The 19,836-nt window shown below is 43.5% G+C and overlaps 1 protein-coding gene and 1 long non-coding RNA gene across 2 annotated transcripts in view; one reads left to right on the top strand and one right to left on the bottom strand.

Moving 5' to 3' along the window:
• sema4f (sema domain, immunoglobulin domain (Ig), transmembrane domain (TM) and short cytoplasmic domain, (semaphorin) 4F) overlaps positions 1 to 15,626 on the top strand; it is a 55,636-nt gene extending 40,010 nt beyond the window's left edge. The window contains exons 2-15 of the mRNA XM_080486834.1: positions 5,657 to 5,802; positions 6,379 to 6,438; positions 10,337 to 10,435; positions 10,692 to 10,803; positions 10,897 to 11,016; positions 11,107 to 11,261; positions 11,357 to 11,538; positions 12,086 to 12,227; positions 12,309 to 12,522; positions 12,813 to 12,922; positions 13,025 to 13,176; positions 13,284 to 13,339; positions 13,457 to 13,647; positions 14,019 to 15,626. Of these exons, the coding sequence (XP_080342960.1) occupies positions 5,657 to 5,802; positions 6,379 to 6,438; positions 10,337 to 10,435; positions 10,692 to 10,803; positions 10,897 to 11,016; positions 11,107 to 11,261; positions 11,357 to 11,538; positions 12,086 to 12,227; positions 12,309 to 12,522; positions 12,813 to 12,922; positions 13,025 to 13,176; positions 13,284 to 13,339; positions 13,457 to 13,647; positions 14,019 to 14,741 (2,462 nt within the window). The 3' untranslated portion in view covers positions 14,742 to 15,626. The remainder of the gene's footprint in view (positions 1 to 5,656; positions 5,803 to 6,378; positions 6,439 to 10,336; positions 10,436 to 10,691; positions 10,804 to 10,896; positions 11,017 to 11,106; positions 11,262 to 11,356; positions 11,539 to 12,085; positions 12,228 to 12,308; positions 12,523 to 12,812; positions 12,923 to 13,024; positions 13,177 to 13,283; positions 13,340 to 13,456; positions 13,648 to 14,018) is intronic.
• A 296-nt stretch (positions 15,627 to 15,922) lies between these two features.
• On the bottom strand, positions 15,923 to 17,919 carry LOC308123825. Its single transcript, XR_013936261.1, has 4 exons — positions 17,750 to 17,919; positions 16,919 to 17,121; positions 16,711 to 16,764; positions 15,923 to 16,614 (listed from the first exon to the last, which is right to left on the bottom strand). It is a non-coding gene; the product is annotated as an uncharacterized lncRNA (long non-coding RNA).
• Between the last annotated feature and the right edge of the window lie 1,917 nt (positions 17,920 to 19,836).

Here is a 19,836-nt window from a genome sequence, read left to right as displayed (position 1 = left end):
TTTTTTAAATCAGCATGCATAAGGTCACCAGGTTTGCTAGACACATCATCTGAATAATTTTTATTGCGTCGGACCGGTGATCTCTCTCTGCTGTCCCAGTTGCATTGCATGTTACGTTAGAGCAACTCAAAAGCATGTTTATGGGGGAACCACTGTTATATTTTTAAAGACCCCCCCTTTGATGAAAATCAAGTTTTCCTCCTCGTTAACATCACTATCAAAGAGGAGCATTTCTTCTGTGTGGCTGCAGCGGCAGGCAAAAAAACAAAACAACAAACATTTATAAGTGACAAACTGAGGAAAACAATCATCGATTGCAGTCACTTTAATAAACTGTATAATCTAATGATCTGTAATTCCTTGTCCTGAGGCAAATGGCTTTTTCATTAGACCCAAGATAGCAAAACTCGATAGACTTGTACGCTCAGTCAGTAATTGCTGCATTCACATTGACAATACTGCCACACAGCAGTGCAGCGTTCACAACTCATAGAGAAAAGGCTTGTGGGTTGAGACGAGGTTGTGTTTTGGTGATGTATGTAGGTTTTCTCTGTTTTCTTTCAACAGTCCAAAAACATACACTTAAAGTAGACTGTGATAGTAACTTGTTCATAAATGTGAATATGAGGATTGTTTCTATAACAACAGGATTTAGGATTTTCAGAGTAAATCTCTTCACGTTCCAAATGTCACAAACTCATAAGTCACATTTTTATGCCTTTCGTCACTCTGAACTGCAGTTTTTAGCTTAATACTGAACTTCCTGTTTTTCACAATGAAAGATGAAACAGATTACAACTTGATCCATTTTTAAAAGTGACATTCATTCTGTATTTATTGCCTACAGCTCATAGTTCTGAATTTGTTGCATGTACTGTGTCAGTTCTACCCAGAAAGGTGTCAATGTGTAGAAGTCTTGTTTCGACTATATGCTGATGATAAACTTATTTATAAGTCACAACTAATTGATTCGGTGTTTTTGTTTTCAAGCTGAAGTCAAAAGTTGGCAGCCAGAGTGGCATTCTTATTAAATGAGTGACAATTCTTAAATCAAAATACATTGTGATTGTGAGCACAGGTATAAATGTGTCACTGGTGGAAGTGAGGGGGTAAAAAACAAACTTTCCATGTGATGATAACTTTGCAGTTTGCAGCTTCCCTCGCATCTGTGGGAGCATTTTTACAGCTTTCCTGCTATTTTTCTTTAGTTTTCCAGCCTGCAGCTTTTAAGCTTCCCCTTCACTCACACCGCTTTTCTGCTGGTTCAACGACAGCAAGCAGCTGTCTGTAAATACGCTCCTCTGGAAATCTACCTGCTCAGCAAGAAGTTAGTGCCAGTGTTAGGAACCAATAAGTAAATGCAGCAGAGCAGGTAAAGAAACAGATTGATTTCAAAACTGATTGTGACAAAATATGCATTTTGACCAAAACCTAGTTTTCTTCGGCACAGTGCTCTAATAGTAAAGATTAATTGGGCAAATTCTCCAATGCGTTTTGATGCAACATGTACCCTTTTGGGAATATTCCCACTATGCATTCATGTTTGTACTAACACATATATCACATGCACGGAGACGCACACGGGCAGGATCTGAGCTTTGATTCGCGGTGAGCTGCAGGCTGCCGCTGTCAAAGAAGAGGCTTTTTTTTTTTTTTTTCACCCCAACCTGCAGAGCATGCTCCTCTCTTCCTTGCCGTCATGCGTCAACTCAAATTTATTCACAAAGTTTCCTCTGACATCCGTCGACAAATGTCACCGTGGAGATAAAAGACACATGAGAAAGAGGCGCCTGTAATGTTCTAAGTCTTTTGCGCTTTTGTTTGTGGTCTGCGCGAGGATGTGGAGATTTAGAGGTGTGAAGGGCAGATGGTGTCGCTCTAGGAATCATCCCTGTACATTAGGGAGAACAGCAGGTGGTGGCATCGTGTGTGTGTGTGTATATATGTGTGTGTGTGTGTGTGTGTTGTCTTGTCCCATGCAGCCGGAGAGTACAGTTTACAAGGACATCTCTCCAGACCTTGCCTTTGGCCTGTGTCAGTAACACTCATGTCTGCTTTTATGCACGTGTGTGTGTGTGTGCGTGTGTGTGTGTGTGTGTGTGTGTGTGTGTGTGTGTGTGTGTGTGTGTGTGTGTGTGTGTGTGTCTGTGTGTGTGTGTGTCTGTGCATGTGTGTGTGTGTCCAGTAAGAGGAAACAGTCTATAAAGAGAGTTTGAAGAAGCTGTTGGTCTTGTGAGGCGACAAAAAGATCGACGGTTGACAGCACAGATGAAAAGAAGCGACAAAAGGGACGCAAATATGAAAAAAGCTGACGACGCCGGCGAATGAGACCGAAAGGGCCTCTCATGTTTCCGTGGCGTCGCCTCTTATCCCCTTCGGCTATCATTTGAAGTCAGCTCTGAGTGACAGATTGAGGGGGGAAGTGTTTATTTCAATAGCTGCGGATGTAGAAGCAGATGAAGGACGGCGCACTGGAAAACTTTTAATCAGGGCCAACAGCGAGGCTCTCTCGCAGATGCACACGTGCATAAAATAAATAAATAAATAAATAAATAAACAGCAGCCGGAACAGAAATCCTTCTTTCCCTTTTGTATCGATCTCAATCCGCTTCCTCACATTGGCTGGTTTTCAGGAAGCGCCGGCCCACTGCGAGCAAATCGGAGCAGCTCGCGCTTTTTTGACTGCCCGGAGGCTTCCAGCTGAACAGATGGCTCCTCAGTGAATGAGGAATGACATTCATGTGAAATGTTACGGGAAACAGACGCAGACGAGGCTGCATGGGGGGGGGGGGGGGGGGGTGGGGGGGGGTGGAGAGAGAGAGAGAGAGAGAGAAACTGTCCGTGATTCAATTACAGGCAGATGTTGGTGTGCTCTTTTCATTTCGCTGAGCGACACACGTAAGACGGCCCTCTTAAGTGGAAAAGCATGTCGACGCCGAGTGGCATTTTATCAGAATATCCTGACATGGTGCTTGAAGCCCACAAGAGAAGCAACGGGACGAGCCTAGCAGTTTAAATCTTTCAGTGCGACAGCTGCCAAATTGGGGGTCGGGCTCCTCTAAACTCCATCTGTGATCCTCAAAGTGAAGAGATATTTTCCTCCGTGTCATTTCTGAACTATATCAAATTCTGACTTGGCTCTTATTCACCAGCTGTCTTTCCCAGAGAAGTCAACAAATGTTTTCTATCTTGATTCCGCGGTCTGATCCACTCCCCTCGCCTCTTCTCTCTACCTGCAGCATAATGCTGTCCAGTTGGATCAGATTTGATCTTTGTGCAGATCTGTGGGAAGAACAGTGATCAAGCTTTTACATCACAACGAAGATATTTGCAATATGGCCGCTAACTGTTTGTGACTGCATAATATTGTCAGTTTAATTTGGTTAAAATAACCATTTTTCTTATAATTTGTTATGATAATAACGTATTAATATTTGCATATCCATCCAAGATTGTTGCATTTTCATGCTGGTGCGGAGAGCTCAGTGTTATGTCGCTTTTTGTTGTTTTTCAAAGACACGAGGCAAAAGTAGTATCCTCTGTGTCGTGTTTGCATGTTCCCCCCGTGCATGCATGAGTTTGTTTGTTTTTTGTTGTCGTTTTATTTACTCCAGTCTCCTACAGTAAATAGAGCTGTATATCAAGTTGATTGGTGTCTCTAAATGGACAGGAAGTCTGCTTTTTGCCCAATCTCAGCTGCGATACTTCCAGTATTTCTCACTCGTTAGTTTCCAATTGACAAATGTATTTTACTTCCCTTATTGTTCACTGACAAACTACAAGCTCTCTCAGATCAACCGTCCATCCCTCTGAGTTTTATATGTAATGTCATTATCTATATGAATATCATTAGTCATGATTCATTAGGTGTCTAATTGTACAAGTGTAGTTTGTAATGAACCTTTAGAATTGGATTCAGCTCGCGGTCATGATAGTTTGATGAACATCGCGTGCTAATCTCATTAGCATCAGCTGCTCATCCATCATCCTGATGTGTCTGTGTCGCATGTGTCACTGATTTATCCCACGTCGGGTTGCAGGTTGCAGGAGTCCATCCCATCTGGACAAAACCCGAAACCAAGGGTCTCCAACCTTTCTCCTCAAAATGGCCGTTTTTTGTGACTTTCCACAAAATAAAATAATTCTGGAGCCACAAAACACAGATGTTGATGCAGTTTTTATGACTTTAGAATTTATTGTACTGTCTCAGCCTTCGTAGCAATTTTTTTAGCAGTTTTAACCTATTTGAACTGATTCAGTTAGTGTGGTTGTTTTAGCCATTTCGAGTTTATCTGTTTTAACCGTTTGACCTGTGTTTGTTCCATTCTTGACATTTTGGCTACTTTTTTTTTTGAGCCAATTCATCTTTTTTTATCCTGGTTTTTTAGCAATTTTACCAGTCTGTAGCCTTTTTTTAAATAGCAATTTTAGGTGTTCGTTGCATTTTTCTGAACACAAATTTAAGCAGTTTCAGACTTTTTAATCATTTTAGCCATGAGTGTCTTTTTTTTTTTAGAAAATAAGCCAGGTATGCAAATAAAATGAACCCTAACCTGAAAATTACTTTATTCGTACCCGTGGGCGGATTTGTTAATAATAATGGGATGAGAATTGATCTGCATATGATTCCCAGAAAGCTCATGTGGCTTTAGAGTTGCAGACCCTAAAACTGATCAGATCACACAGACAAAACATTCACACACCAAGTTCAATTCAAAGCCACTAATTCCTGTCAAATGCATGTTTATAGACTGTGGATAAACATTGGAACCGTTGCACACACAGGGAGAACATGCATTCTGTATCCACCACCCCATTGTACGGCCCCTCTCACCACACATGTCCGGACCTTCACACAATCGCCAAAGCTGCAGACACAAACATTCTCACACACACACACATAGACATACACACACACAAACACACACACACACACACACACACACACACACACACACACACACACACACACACACACACACACACACACACACACACACACACACACACACACACACACACACACACACACAGCCTCTCCCCTTGTACACAGCTGTGCTCCTTCCTCTCTGCAGCTGGGACGCAGACACACTCACACTCGGTCTTTGTCCTGTTGCAGAAACTGTAGGAGGGAGAACGAGTGAGTGGCAAACAAAAACTGGAACACAATTCAAAGGATTCTGGTAAATTGATTCGCGCCACGGTTTTTAGATTAAGCAGACAAATATAGCTGATTGAAAACTATTTAAAAGATGAATCCATTTGATATTCATTTTGTAGGAATTCTTTCCCCCTGCCCGCCCCCCCGGATTGGAACAGCATTTTAGTACACAGTATTCAAAATAAAGACATCTGAGGAGAGGAGGGTGCCACTAAAATGGCGAAAAAGTCTCAGAGAGATTAAAACAGTTAATCTGAGGCTCCGAGAGGGCGGGGTGAAACCGGGGTCACTCATCCCTCCCTCCTATTCTCATCACTCTATCGCTCATCGCTTTATCTCGATAAACCTCTTGCCTCGAATATGTTGGCGAATTGATCTCATTCTGTCAGAGAGAAGCCATAAGCAGATGCGTCCTGCGCCGTCGTGTCTCAGTGAAACTTTACGACTGTGTGAAAAGCGAAATCTCACCCGCTCTCTTTCCTTCTCGGCCTACAGAAGCCGTCCTGGGGCGAGGGGCGTTCGGGAAGACGGGAAACTTCAGCACCTTCCTGTTGGACCGCTCGTCGGAGATGCTCTTCCTGGGAGCCACGGACGCCATACTCGCCGTGGACATCAAGAGAATTAACCAAAGCCCTCGCATGGTGAGAGTACAGTGTGTGTACATGTGCAATCAACATCAATCCCAGTTGTAGAACAGAATTTACTGCAGGTGCCATCGATGATCAGACATTTTAAATTAAACTCCGATCCCATAAGACAAACTACTTAGTATTACGGTGAAGCATATTAGATGGGAAACTGAATTGGATCAGCACAAAGTATGGTTTTTACTCATTATTATATTTTTATCTATATTATTGATGTATTCTGGCCTCCTTTAAGCTCACTTAAACATGCTTGTCGCAGGGGAATGACAGGTCTGTTGGGTTTAGGGGTCTTTCAATGTGGATTTTGCATGTTCTACCTTGAGCTAGATTCAGCTCCGCCCCCCCCCAGTGACCACCATGTGATAAAGCGATGGACGGATGTTGCCACGTATGATCACAATTCTTTATAAATTAAATTGAGGTAGATATGTTTTTGATCATTTTAAGCTAGATTCATACTAATTTGGCGTTCCAAATGAATGGTTTCCTAAAAGAGTTTGACAGGAACCTCTAATCAGCCACTAATGAGACTCATCCCGAACTTCCCATGTGTCGTTTCTCTTCCTCCAGATCATCTGGGACGTGCCTGAGGAGAAGAGGAGGTCCTGTGTGGCGAAGGGAAAAACCGAGGTGAGAACATCAGTTTGTTTTTTCACCTCGAACACATTTCCTCCTTTCTCAAACCTAAAAGACCCGTCTGAACTCCAGCAGGTCGCCGGCACGTATATTTAGTGTGTTTCACTGTGACTCAGCCTTCCATTATTCCTGTTGCAACTCAGGAACATCCAGGACAGTCAATTGCTTGCTTCCTGAAAGAGCAGGTCGTTTTGACTCAGTTAAAACATTTTGAACCAACAAAGTGTCCTGAAACTGCTCAGATCCTGTGTAAAGTAAAAAAAAAAAAAAACCCTCTTACTCATTGTGTTTCAGATAATATAGTCCTTTTTTTTTATGTAAAAATTGGTTGACATCAACAAACCAGCAGTATTGACCAGAATGCAAATCGTAGTAATGCTTTTGAAGTGTTTTATTGGATTCAAGTATCCTCAGAAAATAAAACTGAAATTTGTTGCAGCATCTACAATCTGTGTGTGTGTGTGCATGTGTGTGTGTGTGTGTGTGTTTCTCTACCTCGTGCTGTTAGGCGTCAGATGAAAAGTTCTGGGACTTATGCCAAGGCCTCATCAGGGGTGTGTGTGTGTGTGTGTGCGTGTATGCACGCACACGTACAAAACACAAACACAATGAGAGTATAAGAGGGTGTGTGTGCGAAGTCGCAGATGTCCAGTAACCGACTATGGAAACTGATTAAATAGAGCGTACGGTACACTCAAGCTGTACATCTCATTATTCTGCGAGTCCATACTGCTTACAGTAAACTCTCCGGCGCTGCATTCAGTCCGTTCCTCCTCACTGGTTTCTGGGGATTTTACCAACAAAAGTGAAGCGATTTCAAGCTTAAGAATGCCTCAATCGAGGTAAAAAATAAAAAAATTGGGTCAAAACTAAAGATAAACAAAGTCAATGGAAGGTCAGTGTCTCAACTGTTGGGAAGTGTAATTAGTTTTGACCCATTTTATCTGCGCGGTGTTTTTCTCCGCCCCTGGAAGCAGGCAGGGAGGCGGAAGACTGAAAGAGGAGGGACAGAAAAGGCCTGTTTTGGGGTTTTTTTTCTGCGAAGGCACTGATTACAAGATTAACATGCGAGTGAGAAGGTGCGAGACGACGACGGTGGAGGAGAGGGATGGAAACAGGCAGAGGAGGGAGAGAGACAGATAGCAATGGATGAAAATAGATAGAGTCATCGACAGGCTGCCTGCATGCACGTGTATGTGTGTATGAATCATGCAGAAAACTGCAGAATCAGAGACAACGTTGCACAATGCTTCACGGTTATCAGTGTTTCTCAACCACAGGAAGTCTGGGATGTTGAAATTACACATAGAATTGCATTTCGCAGGGGTTCGATACCCTCGCAGCAGATTTATGACAAGGCGCGGGGTGGTTAATCGTGCAATCATCAGTCTTCAATAAAAAAAAACTAGTTCTTGTTGCATCAGTGATTATTGTTTGAACTCTCCGTGCTTTTCTCATGCTCCACGCTGGTTTGTCCACGCTCAGAGCTGCCTGTCCACCCTCGCGTGGAATGGATGTTGACGGTTTTAACTGTGCGGTTGTAGATTGAGTCCCGTAGAAACGCGCTGTCAACAGGAGACGGCAGAATGTTTGCCCAAAGAGTTGACGGACAGAATTATACAGAACATCTGCCGCTTTGACGGCTGATTTAGTCTATTTACAATGAAGTGAATATATTAGACCACGGCTGCTGGGATCGAACATGATGCTGATGAGGGCAGTGAATTAAAGGAGTGAAGTTGTGGAAAGCCAAAAGTGTGAGCAAAAAATGCGTCATAGATTTAAATGATGCTGATTGAATTCTTCTCTATGTCAGGGGCATCAAATATAAAGCCCGTGGGCCAAATTCGGCATGCAAGAGGCTCCAATCGGGCCAAAACCCCTGGCGAATTGTCACAATTAAGCTTAAATGAACAATTAATTTCTTAGAGGTAGCAGACACAACATTAAGACCCGAGCTGAGGTATCGCTGATGTTTCCATGTAAGACAGCAAATTCGACTCAAAGCCATGTTGTCCGGGTGAGTTTGTAAAAACATGCATGGAAAAGGCTGAAAAATGTGACAGTTATAGATGTTTTATGGACATTTGACCATATTTTCTGTCATTAAAACAGGATTTATGTTGAGATTCCGGTAATTTTTTATAGTAACTGTTTGGTTAAATAAAATATTTTCATCACGTATACTCTGCGCCACAACAAAGAAAAACTTGAAAGTTTAAATTTAAAGACTTACCATGGCAATATTTTACTGGCCTGGCCCACTCAAGATGAAATTAGGCTGCATGTGTCCGCCGGGGGAAAAAAAATTCAATATAAAAATTAAAAGTATGAACTCCATTGGTGTTTTAAACCAGCTCAGAAAAGGTGAATTGACCAAACACTCAGCAGAAGAAAAGTTTGCAGTAGAAAAAGAGATAATGGAAGGTGAATGCAGAGAAAGTTATGCACAGCAGGCACATCTCAGCAGTATAATTACAGAGAAGAAATTGCTTTTCAGTATGTAAATGCCAGCATGAAAAGCTTTTTAGATGTTTTGGTGGGGGGACCTTTAATTTCTACACTGAGCACTTGAAGCCACAAATGCTTTTTACATTAAAACGAACAATTTAAATTTTTTTTCTTGGACCCAAATGTAATCAAGAAACACGGCAGAATCCAAACACAATCAAATAACACAAATTGGAGCTGTTCGAACCACTTAATGCCAGATTGCGAATAAAGCCAATTAGTATGAATGAAGTTAATTTGGGCCATTGGAAATAGCTAATCCCAAGCTGAGCCCATTGTTACCAGCCTGAGCGCCCACCGCCTCCCTCTATCTGTCTTTCTGTATCACCTCACGTGGAGCTGACTCGGTAGAGGTGTGTGTGTGTGTGTGTGTGTGTGTGTGTGTGTGTGTGTGTGTGTGTGTGTGTGTGTGTGTGTGTGTGTGTGTGTGTGTGTGTGTGTGTGTGTGTGTGTGTGTGTGTGTGTGTGTGTGTGTGTGTGTGTGTGTGTGTGTGTGTGTGGTGAGGGATGATTTGGGTGACATGATCTGGGCATCATCGAGGATGAGGTCCCATGAGGAGAAGGTGACTCAAGCCTGGAGTTCAGCCAGAACAGCACGCAATGAGACACACACAAACACACACACACACACACACACACACACACACACACACACACACACACACACACACACACACACACACACACACACACACACACACACACACACACACACACACACACACACACACACACACATATAAAAAAAAACACCCTACGTCATGGTTTCATGGTAACCTGGGTGGGACAGCGGGGCTGTTTTTTCCACAACAGACTGAATATTCCACCTGCTTTGTGTACAAGGTTTTACAAAGGAACATGTGTGTTGTTTTTTTTTGTATTTAATTTTCATGAAAATGAGCTGTACTATATGAGTGAGTGGGTTAAGGTGGTCTCGGTGGGGATCTCGGGTAACACTCACACCAGTGGGGATCTCTAATTTCCTGTTGGATTTATTGACACTCCAACTGTTCTCAGAATTCAATCCAGCCTTTCTGTGGAGATCCAGTATGGTTATTGTGGGATCATGTGTTATCATTATAAAAAAAAAAAAATGCACATAGATTCTGTCCCATACTGTCATATACAGGTCACAAAACCTGTTTTACACCTATATAGATGATCTTAAAATGTATTTTCCATTTAGAAGGTAATCAATGTGAGGATATATCAGTACTACATTAGTTATTTTTTTTGTCTAAGTTTTAACTGTAATCCATAACATGCATTTATATTTATTTGGAATATTCATTGTGTTTGGCTGAATCAGGACTTTTAACCTAATAATATATGGAGGTTAAGCTATAGTTCCTCATTTCTCTGTGTATGTCTCCCTCTGCAGGTGGACTGCAAGAACTACATCCGCCTGCTGAAGTTTCTGGGAAATGAACAAATCTACGTGTGTGGGACGTACGCCTTCGATCCCCAGTGTGCCTTCCTGGTTAGTGGCACACACACATTCACACACACACACCCTTATAATTGCTACCGGAATGTTCTGTGTCAGGTTACACAGTGGTATAGTGGTTAGTGGTCCTGCCTGTGCGAGTGTGGCTCCGATTTCCTCTCGCAATCCAAGATTGATGGCTTGTTATTCAGTGATTTTATATTTCTCCCCATATTTGAGTCCCTCACAAAGAAGGTTTGTAAACACTAGTCTATATAAATAAAGTGTATTGTTGTTTCTGTACCTGCAGGATCTTCCGTCCTTCACTCTGGAGAAAGCCGAGGATGGAGGAGTGAAGATGGAGACGGGAAAGGGCAAATGTCCCTTTGAACCCAGCCAGCATTACACGGCTGTAATGGCGGGTAAGAACCAGTGGACTTTTAAGTGAAGGTTTGATGTTTTTTTTCTATAAGCGGCCAATGACCGTATCTGCCACGTTTCTGTCTTTCCTTCAGACGGGGTCCTCTACACCGCGGCCACCAGTAACTTCCTGGGAACGCTCTTTGACATCTCCAGGGCGACGGGCCCCGAGCAGGGGCGCATCCGAACGGAGCGCTCCATCAACTGGCTCAGCGGTGAGACACACGTCCGGACCGTCTTTCTGCCTGTCGTATCGACACGCAGAGATAAGGAATGTTGTGCGTGTGTGTTTGGTGTTTCTTCAGACCCGGAGTTCGTCAGCTCCGCCTTCATAAAGCAGGCCGAGGACAGCAACCCGTCAGGAGACGACGACAGAATCTACTTTTTTTTCACCGAGGTGGCCAAAGAGTACGACCTCTACACCAAAGTCAAAGTGCCCAGGGTGGCCCGGGTCTGCAAGGTAAACCCCACCCCCACGCCCCGCCTCCCGATAAAACGATTGACTGATCCCTTGACTGTCATTGGCTGATCTGTGCTCCTGTGGCCTCTGATCAGTCTGATGTGGGAGGGATGAAGACGCTGCAGCGACGATGGACCACCTTCCTCAAGGCCCAGCTGGTGTGCGAGGACAAACCCAGCGGGCAGCGCTACAACATCCTCACTGATGTGTTCACCGCCCAGCACAGCCCAGGCGACCCCGGCAGCACACACTTCTACGGACTGTTCACTTCACAGTGGTGAGCTGAGCAGCGAGGGGAATACATTACTTTATCAATATCAATTGTGCAGGTTGTTGTTGTTTTTTGTCGAAAATTGTAAATAAATGATAATGAAAAAAAAAAAAAATTATCAAAAAAATAAAAGAAATTGTTTTTCAGTACTGATTTGAATCGATTAGATATTGTTCACCATAAAATCTTCAGTTTTATAAAGGTGTTGAGTCCCTGTGTCTTATTAACACTAAAGAGTGAGGGGTGATTTTTTGTTTTTGCCCCGATTAGACCAATTAAAAGTCACTGGTATGTTAAAATGACTTTCTGTGTTGTTGTTTGTATTTTGTGAAAACACAAGAATAAAGATCAATATGTCAGGCAGATTAGACTAATAGACCATAAAGTTTTAAACAATAGTCCTAGTTTTAGTCATTTAAACAATTTGATTTATTCCAGACATGCCTTTAACCCTTCATCGGGCAAGTGATAATTGGGAACAAATACTTTTGACTTTCTTTGTGTTTCTTCTTTCGCATGACAACATTATTAACTGTTGTGTTTTCTGTTGCAGGGAGCGTGACGAGCTGTCCGCAGTGTGCGTCTTCAGTCTGTCGGACATCACCAAAGTGATGGACGGTCCCTTCAAAGAGCTGAAGAGAACCTGTGAGAACTGGATCAACCCTGAACCTGTCCCCACACCGAGACCTGGCCAGGTATGAAACTGTACTGAGGCATTATCCCATTTATATTCTGCTATAACCTCACGAGTGACTCAATATTATCTTCCCTTAAAGTGCTTAAACAGCGCACTGAAGGCAGAGGGATTCGAGTCTTCCCTCAAGCTCCCGGACAAGGTGCTGACGTTTGTTCGGGACCACCCTCTGATGGAGAACAGCGTCACCGCGGCGCCCCTGCTGGTGCGGAAGGGGATCAAATACACCAAGCTGGCCGTCACTCTGTCGGGCAGCGAGGAGGAGCGCAGGGGGGCGGTGCTGCATCTTGGCACAGGTGAGGGGAGGAGGAGGCAAAGCATATGGATACCAAACGTTTACATGCGGGTCAAAGCAATACTTTATGCAGATACGCTGTGGAATTTCAGGTGAATTGAACATGTCTTAAAAAAACATTTATTAACTGTCTGACCCATGACTACACTTGTCAATGTGACTCTCTATCCCTCTGTGATGGACTTGTGGATGGATAGTTATGTTATCGTAAAAGCAAATAAGTCGTTTAACGTAAAACAAATAAATAAAGTCAGATTAAAACATTTCTCTTGCTTTGTGTTTGTGTTGCAGATCGTGGGGAGCTTCACCGGGTGGCAGTAGTCGGCCAGAACGCCACTTTACTGGAGGAGCGGTCCCTCTTCCCCTCCCCTGAGCCTATTAACAACATTTTACTGCACGAGGTAGAGGACATGCGTCCGTACACATGCTCTGCATGCTGCACAAAGTGTCTGTGAGTGACAGATAAGTTGTAAAAAAACAAAAACAAAACTATGTGTTTCCAGAGCTGGGCTCTGGTGGGCAGCCCCCTGTCTCTGGCTCGTGTTCCAGCTGTGGGCTGCGCTCTGTACACCACCTGTGAGGTGTGTGCCAGAGCCCGAGGACTGGGCTGTGTGTGGAGCCCATCCGAGGAAGCCTGCAAGGACTCGGCACTAGAGTGAGTACAGCAGGGAGTCCGTGACCCACATGTATAGGGAGAAATAGACACAAAACCCAGTTTGTCTGAAATGATCTCTATTAAGTACTAAATTGTCTTGTGTCCAGGCCTGGACCAGGGGATGTGGTGGATGCTGCCTTGAGAAAATGTCCCACGGGTGAAGGTGAGTGTCAATAAGTTAAATGAATTTTAAATGGGAGAAATGTTCTCGTCAACAAAAGACGAATCTTTCCACTTTGTTTGTTTCTCGGCTGATTCTCTTCTCCTTCTTGTCCTCCAGGACGTTGCACCCCGACTCCCAGGGTGCTGCGCGTTTCCAAGGACATGCGTATCCTGTTGCAGTGCGTCCATCTGTCCCCCAGGCCCTGCAGCTGGGAGTATCCCCCCCACAGACACACCCGGCAGCACCACTCCGACTTGGAGGTGACCGTCAGCCAGGACAACGTGGGAACGTATGTCTGCACGTGCCAGGTAGAGGAGCAGGAAGTCTCACTTTCTTTTCCTTTTTGTGGTCTCTTTCTCTTTTTTCTTTTCTTTTATCTTTTCGTTTTTTCCATTTTCCCACTTTCTTTTTTGTTTTCCTTTTTTCTCCTTTTCTCTTTTTTTCTTTCCTTTTTTCCTGCTTTTTTCTTTTCGTTTTTTCTTAGTTTTTTTTGTTTGTTTGTTTTTTTCCATTTTCTCACTCACTTCATTTTTTCTTTTTGTTTTTTTCTCCTTTTTCCTTTTCTTTTTTCCCTTTTTTCTTGGTTTTTCAGTTTTTTTTTTCCATTTTTCTCCAATTATTGTATATTTACTTTACCTACTAAAAACATTAAATCTCTCTACTTGTCTGTCCCTTCCAGGAGGCGGGGCCAGATGTCAGAGACCCCACCCCCTGCCGCAGAGCGGAGTATCAGCTGACGCTAGAAGACCCCATTGCGGGAGGGACAGGGACAACAGCTGGAGGCCGTCATGTCCTGGCCATCTACATCATAGTCTTCTGTGGAGGTTTAGTGCTCGGCGTGTTCCTCCTCTATTTCGTGACACGACGGCGTACGATTGCCCGCCAGGGACGTCACCTCCCAGACAACTCACTGTCGTCAGAAAAGGGGAGGGACTTGCTGGGCTCCTCGGCCACTCCTCAGTCGCCCAGCAGTGCCAGCCTGCTGTCCGAGGGCTTCCGACTCACGGAAAAACGCAACGGGACCTCCACCACGACCACGACGCTCCTCAGCAACCAGGGTAACGGTGGTCACCACGGCAACAGCTACAGCAGCTCCCTGATAAACAGCAACTCCAGCAACGGCCACGGAAATTCATTGTACGGCAACTGCAACGCGGGAAGCGGCGGGCTGAAGTTTGCCTCGGAGATTCTGGCCGCAGACATGCTGGATGGAAGGACGGGGGAGCGGGAGAGGGTGAGGCCCGAGGGAGGCGAGCGGGAGGCGGGGGAGGGGGACGAGGTGGACGAGGGCCTGGGAGACGGGCTGGGCGAGGGACTGAAAGGACTGGACGAGGAGCTCGCGAGCTTCCCGATGTTCAAATCGCCCGCACCGCTGGCAAAGTGTGAAGAGAGCTCGATATGAAAGTACGGAGGCGGATTTCAAACATACTGTCTTTTCTTTTTTCTTTTTGCTTCCTCCAAACGAACTGAAGACGAGTAGGATTGCAAAGTGTCCACCGCCTTTGAACGGCGGGAAACTGTGGCGTCAGGAGAAACTCACAAATAGACAAATATGAATGCAAATGTGAGTTTATGTCCGAGCATGTGAGAGAACCCTGTTATGTACGATGACAGAAGCTACTGTATCTGACGGGCCGAGTATTGTGAGTCACTCAGGACGAGAGAGAGAGAGAGAGAGAGACGTGTAAATTCATGTAAATACAAACAGCCTGAGCTGTTAATCTGTGTTCTTCAAAATGTTCTAAAATAATCAAAGATGAAATGTCTACGTGTGTAGACACGCAAAAGCCATATTGTTGTTCTCCTGAAAACCTTTGTTGTCGTCGTTTACTTTCTCCATCGCTTCCACTGCAAAGGGAAAAAAATGCACTTTGCTCCCAGCGCCTCCCCTCCGTCTCTGCGTTTGTATTCTCCTCTCTGACCACTCCAACCCCAAAACCACGACGGGTTCAAAGGCACCAAAGGACTTTAACCAGAGAGATGTCACTGTCAGAGACTCTGGAACTTTTATCAATCCACTGCAGAGCCTTCGGACGGGCTGCGGTGGCCACGGCGGGGCTGTCCCTGGAGAGGACGCAGCGAGATGCAATGGAAGTGACGGGCTGCTGCACAGATCTGCCACCCCACGTACTGAGGCGCGAGCAGAACTTTTTAAAAGACAAATAAGTTCGCTCATGAATAACGGACCTTACCGGACTCGGAGCCACCGTCACCTCATTCTGTGATTGTGGAGATGTATTGTTTTTGCCATGTCGTTTTGTAATAAAACATGAAACCGTTGCAGTTTCCCAGTGGTCATGTGCTCTTCTTCCGAATTGTGGGAGAATTGAATTTCAAACAGATGCGACGTCATCGGTTCTCCCAGCAGAGCGTTACATGCAGCGAATCAGCACATAAACAACTGAAAAAAAACATTATAATGGAGTATCTTTACAGCAGCAGGTCAGTACACTCTCAATAGTGCTTTTATTTGTTTTGTGTTTTTTGTGCAAAACTAAATAACAAATCTATTGCCCATGATATTTACTTCAATATGGAAAAATAAAGACACAATGGAAGTCTTTTTTTAATTTTTTTTTTATTCCCAAAGTAGATTAAAAACAAATAAGGCAATCATATTTGCAATTCAGCGCAGAAGCAGCAAAATTAATGTCAATCTTTGATACAGAAATAGAAGAGCGTCAGTGACTGAAACCAGCTTTCCGTTGCAAATCAGCCTGTGGCCTCATGTGGGCGTCGATTTGCTCACGCTGTCTGCAGCTAAACAGGAAGCCCACTTCCTTAAGCAGTTTGCATTTGTAAAGGATGTTGAATAATGCAAAAAAAGAAAAAAAAAGAAAGGTACATAAAATATGCATCAAAGGTACACTGATAGACATTGATTTCACTAAGACAGAATAAAAACACATGCAATTGTGACTAATTTGACATAATCTGTGATACTACAAACTTATTTGAAAGAAATTTAATGAGACCCACTACTAGAAATTCAGTGACACACATTACAGTTGGCTGTACAGCTCACATCAGCCACCCTCAAGCCATTTAATGATTCTCCCCTGTTGTTCCAGTTCCTCTTCAAGTTCACGTATTTGGCTTTCCAAATTCTGGGCGTACTCCTCTAACTCCTTCAATCGCTGCATGGAGCTATTCAGAAACGAGGTGAACAGAGGAGAGTGAGAGAATTCCTCATCCTCCAGCCTCATCGCGTCAATAATCCTCTTGAATTCCCCCGTCCATCCGTGATAGAAATCCATTTGCTTCTTGTGTGAAGTCTGAAGGAGAAAAAAAAAAAAAAGTATTTCATGACATGTCATTTTACTGTATATCACATGACGAAAAAAAAACAAAAGAGCAAATATTCAACCGACCCTCAGATTTTTCATTCTTTCAGTTGCTTCTTGATGTCTCTCCTTGGCCATTTCCTGAAGACACACAGAGGCAACAGACGTGCAGATATTCTTTAGGTCACACACAGAACAGCCCCTGTAATGACGTGCACGTCATAACAAAACAAAATAATGGAAATAACATTTGAAAGTGCATTCAGTAGATGTCGGGCCCAACTTGTGATTTTACCAGTGTGACTGTGTTGTTCGTTGCTCTTGCGAAGCAAAAGAAGCACAGCAGCGTGAGGAGAAGGGAAAGTCCTCGGATGCTCCTGAGACCAGCCATTGTCACAGTCGTGTTGTTGGACCGCTGTCCTGGGCCAGATGCGTCGTTGGAAGACTATGCGAACATTTACCGCTACTTGTCGTAGCTATACTGGTACTGGGCTATGCCTATTAATACAGAACAGACAGAGCTCAGATCAGTCCCCAGACAGACACAAACGATCAGACACATTGCTAGGCACGATCGAACACAAAAATAAGTCGCTTGGGCTTAGTTCTTATGTACACTGAAGAGGGTCCTCCTTCCTAAACAGGTGCTACCCATTTCAACATTAGTGCGAAAATAACCGTGTCTTATTAGGGCATGTTTGGGAGGCCCCCCCCCCTATCACTATTTCATTCTCTTGACCACACTAATGGTGTCCTCTGTTTGGTCCTGTCTGGTCTATTTTGGGCTTCTTCCAGCATCTACAGCGGACACAGTTATAATTGCCCATGGTTGCATTCAAATTTTTAAAAAAAAACATTTAAGAGTTTAATACATTGTTTTGGTATAACTTGCATGCATAATATGTTTGTTCACACAGGCTTTCCTAATACAGCTCTAGAGATATATATGGATAATTATTCAACACCACTCTTCTGCTTTTCTGTGCTTCTGCCATCGTTGTTCTGACTGTAAACAGTTTATGTAAACAAAAAACAATTGTCATTGTTAGAGGAAGCTGGTTAAATTGCAAATGAAAGAGCAACGTCTGACAGTGTGAAGACCAAAGCTAAAGTGTCCTTAACTTACCGGGATGTCAAAGAGAGTCACGAATGAGAGGATTGATGCAGGGACGCTTCATCTACTGGTGTTATCTCCACCCAGTGGGTGTGCGTGGGCGCGTGTGCGTCCGTGTGGTGTGTGTGTGTGTGTGTGTGTGTGTGTGTGTGTGTGTGTGTGTGTGTGTGTGTGTGTGTGTGGAATGTCAACACCTCTTTCAAGGTTGCATTTTTCTCACTCTCTTTCAGAAAGCGCCCCCAAAAAAAAAAAAAAAACAATAGAACAGTTGACTGTTGAATCTTTAGTTTCATTTTACCAAAAATCTTCATATTAAGTTTCCATTTCACAAACAGGCAAACAATACAAACTGTTATCTGGTGGGAGCAACAGATTGTTAAAGCAGTGTGAAGAAACTTTTTTTTTTTTTTTTAATACATTTTTATTGTTATTGTAGCATTCTTCATCTGTCCACACCAGCCTTCAGCGACATCCGGACTGTGTGGTGGGTGCAGACTGTGATATGCAGAGGTTTCTGCTGTTTGGATAATGTGCTATGATTGCAATAAATATGTCTATAGCATTGTGCAATAGGAAAGAGTTGTGAGGCTTATCGATCAGTGCGAAGTGAAGAGAGCATTCGTCCCATGGTATGAACATAGCGTCAGAACAGCCGGGGCCTTCAAGATGTTTACATATGTTCTTCTTCTACTGTATCACAACAACTATAGGCACACAAAGACAGAGATGCAGGATCGTTACTCCCACAAGCTCAGCGTCGAGCACTCAAGGACGATGACACCAGCAGAGAGAACAGAAAGACACAAAGCCCATTTTGTGCTGCTGCAGGTGCAAAGAGTGTTAGAACTCGTGTTAGAACTCGTCTCAGCAAAGAAGAAGTGAGTACAGGCAGTAACAACATTAGATTGAAGAGGCAGCTTGTGTGGAGGGGAAATCTTATCACGGGTCGCAGTTTGAGAAATGTTAGAAGAAAAAAAAAACACCTGCTCCAAAAGTAAAGCAGGGCAATACAACCGACAAGAAGGGGAAAACTGATGGTTTGACACACGGTGGATGAAACAAGGCCACGAACGAATGAAAAGTTTCACAGCAAATAACACACGGTAAAACTTGCACAGGGCAAAGTAACGCAACCACACAAAAAAAGCTTTCCGAGGCGGGCTGAGCAGAACACATGCCAGCAGCTGGAGTTGGTTAAATAGGAAGAAAGAAGATGTTTTATATCTTAGAAAACAAACACGACACAGGCTGTGACTCGTTTCTGCCTCATGGACACCGTACTACGACTGCAATAAAATCATTTGCTTTTTATTCGATTCAATAATCTTAATTTATAGCGACTCAGTTAGCAGACAATTTAGACCCCTTGTTGGGCAGGATGACACTATGCTTATTTATTAATTCATTTATTTTTATTTATTAATAATTGCATTTCTTATTTTTTTTTATCAATATGATCCTATATAGAACATTCTTAAATTATTAGGAAGCAGATAAATTGTGCCTTGTACCCATATACTAGTCATCACGTTGACCTACAGACAGTTTTTGCTATTTTTAAGAGAAACTTTGTTGGAGAAACTTTCACATGACATATGATGTGACATTTGACATATGTGTATGTGCTGGAGCAGTAAACACATGTTGAGGAGATTGAGGACTCGATCAGAACTAGAATTACCCAAAGACCTAGACAGAAGAAATTGCATTTTAATTTAAACTCATAATTCCACAGAAAATCAAAGTGAAAACAGTTAATCTAGTCATCAAAGGATGTACACGACAACTCTTCCTTATTAGTACATTTTATTTTCTAGATCGATGCATTATTTCTTCTTGACGCCAGAGGTCAGTATTTAACTGTATTAAATATTTAAAGGCTTGGCGACATAGAAGTAATGGATTCATGCACACTGGCTTCATCCGCTAAAGTGTGATGTAGCTTATAAAGCACATGCGTCAAACTCAAGGCCCGCGGGCTAAATGTGGCCAGCCACGTTATTTTATGTGGCCCGCGAGGGCTTCGAGGTCTGATTGTCTTTTTAAAAATACCGTATTGTTTTCAATAGACGCGCAGAGGACGCCTTGGGGTGCGCGTC

This window comes from Lipophrys pholis (assembly GCF_963383615.2).
Source record: "Lipophrys pholis genome assembly, chromosome: 18".
In the NCBI taxonomy this organism is placed as follows: domain Eukaryota; kingdom Metazoa; phylum Chordata; class Actinopteri; order Blenniiformes; family Blenniidae; genus Lipophrys; species Lipophrys pholis.
The sequence above is the reverse complement of the archived record's forward strand: the minus strand, read 5'-3'. Positions and strand labels throughout refer to the sequence as shown.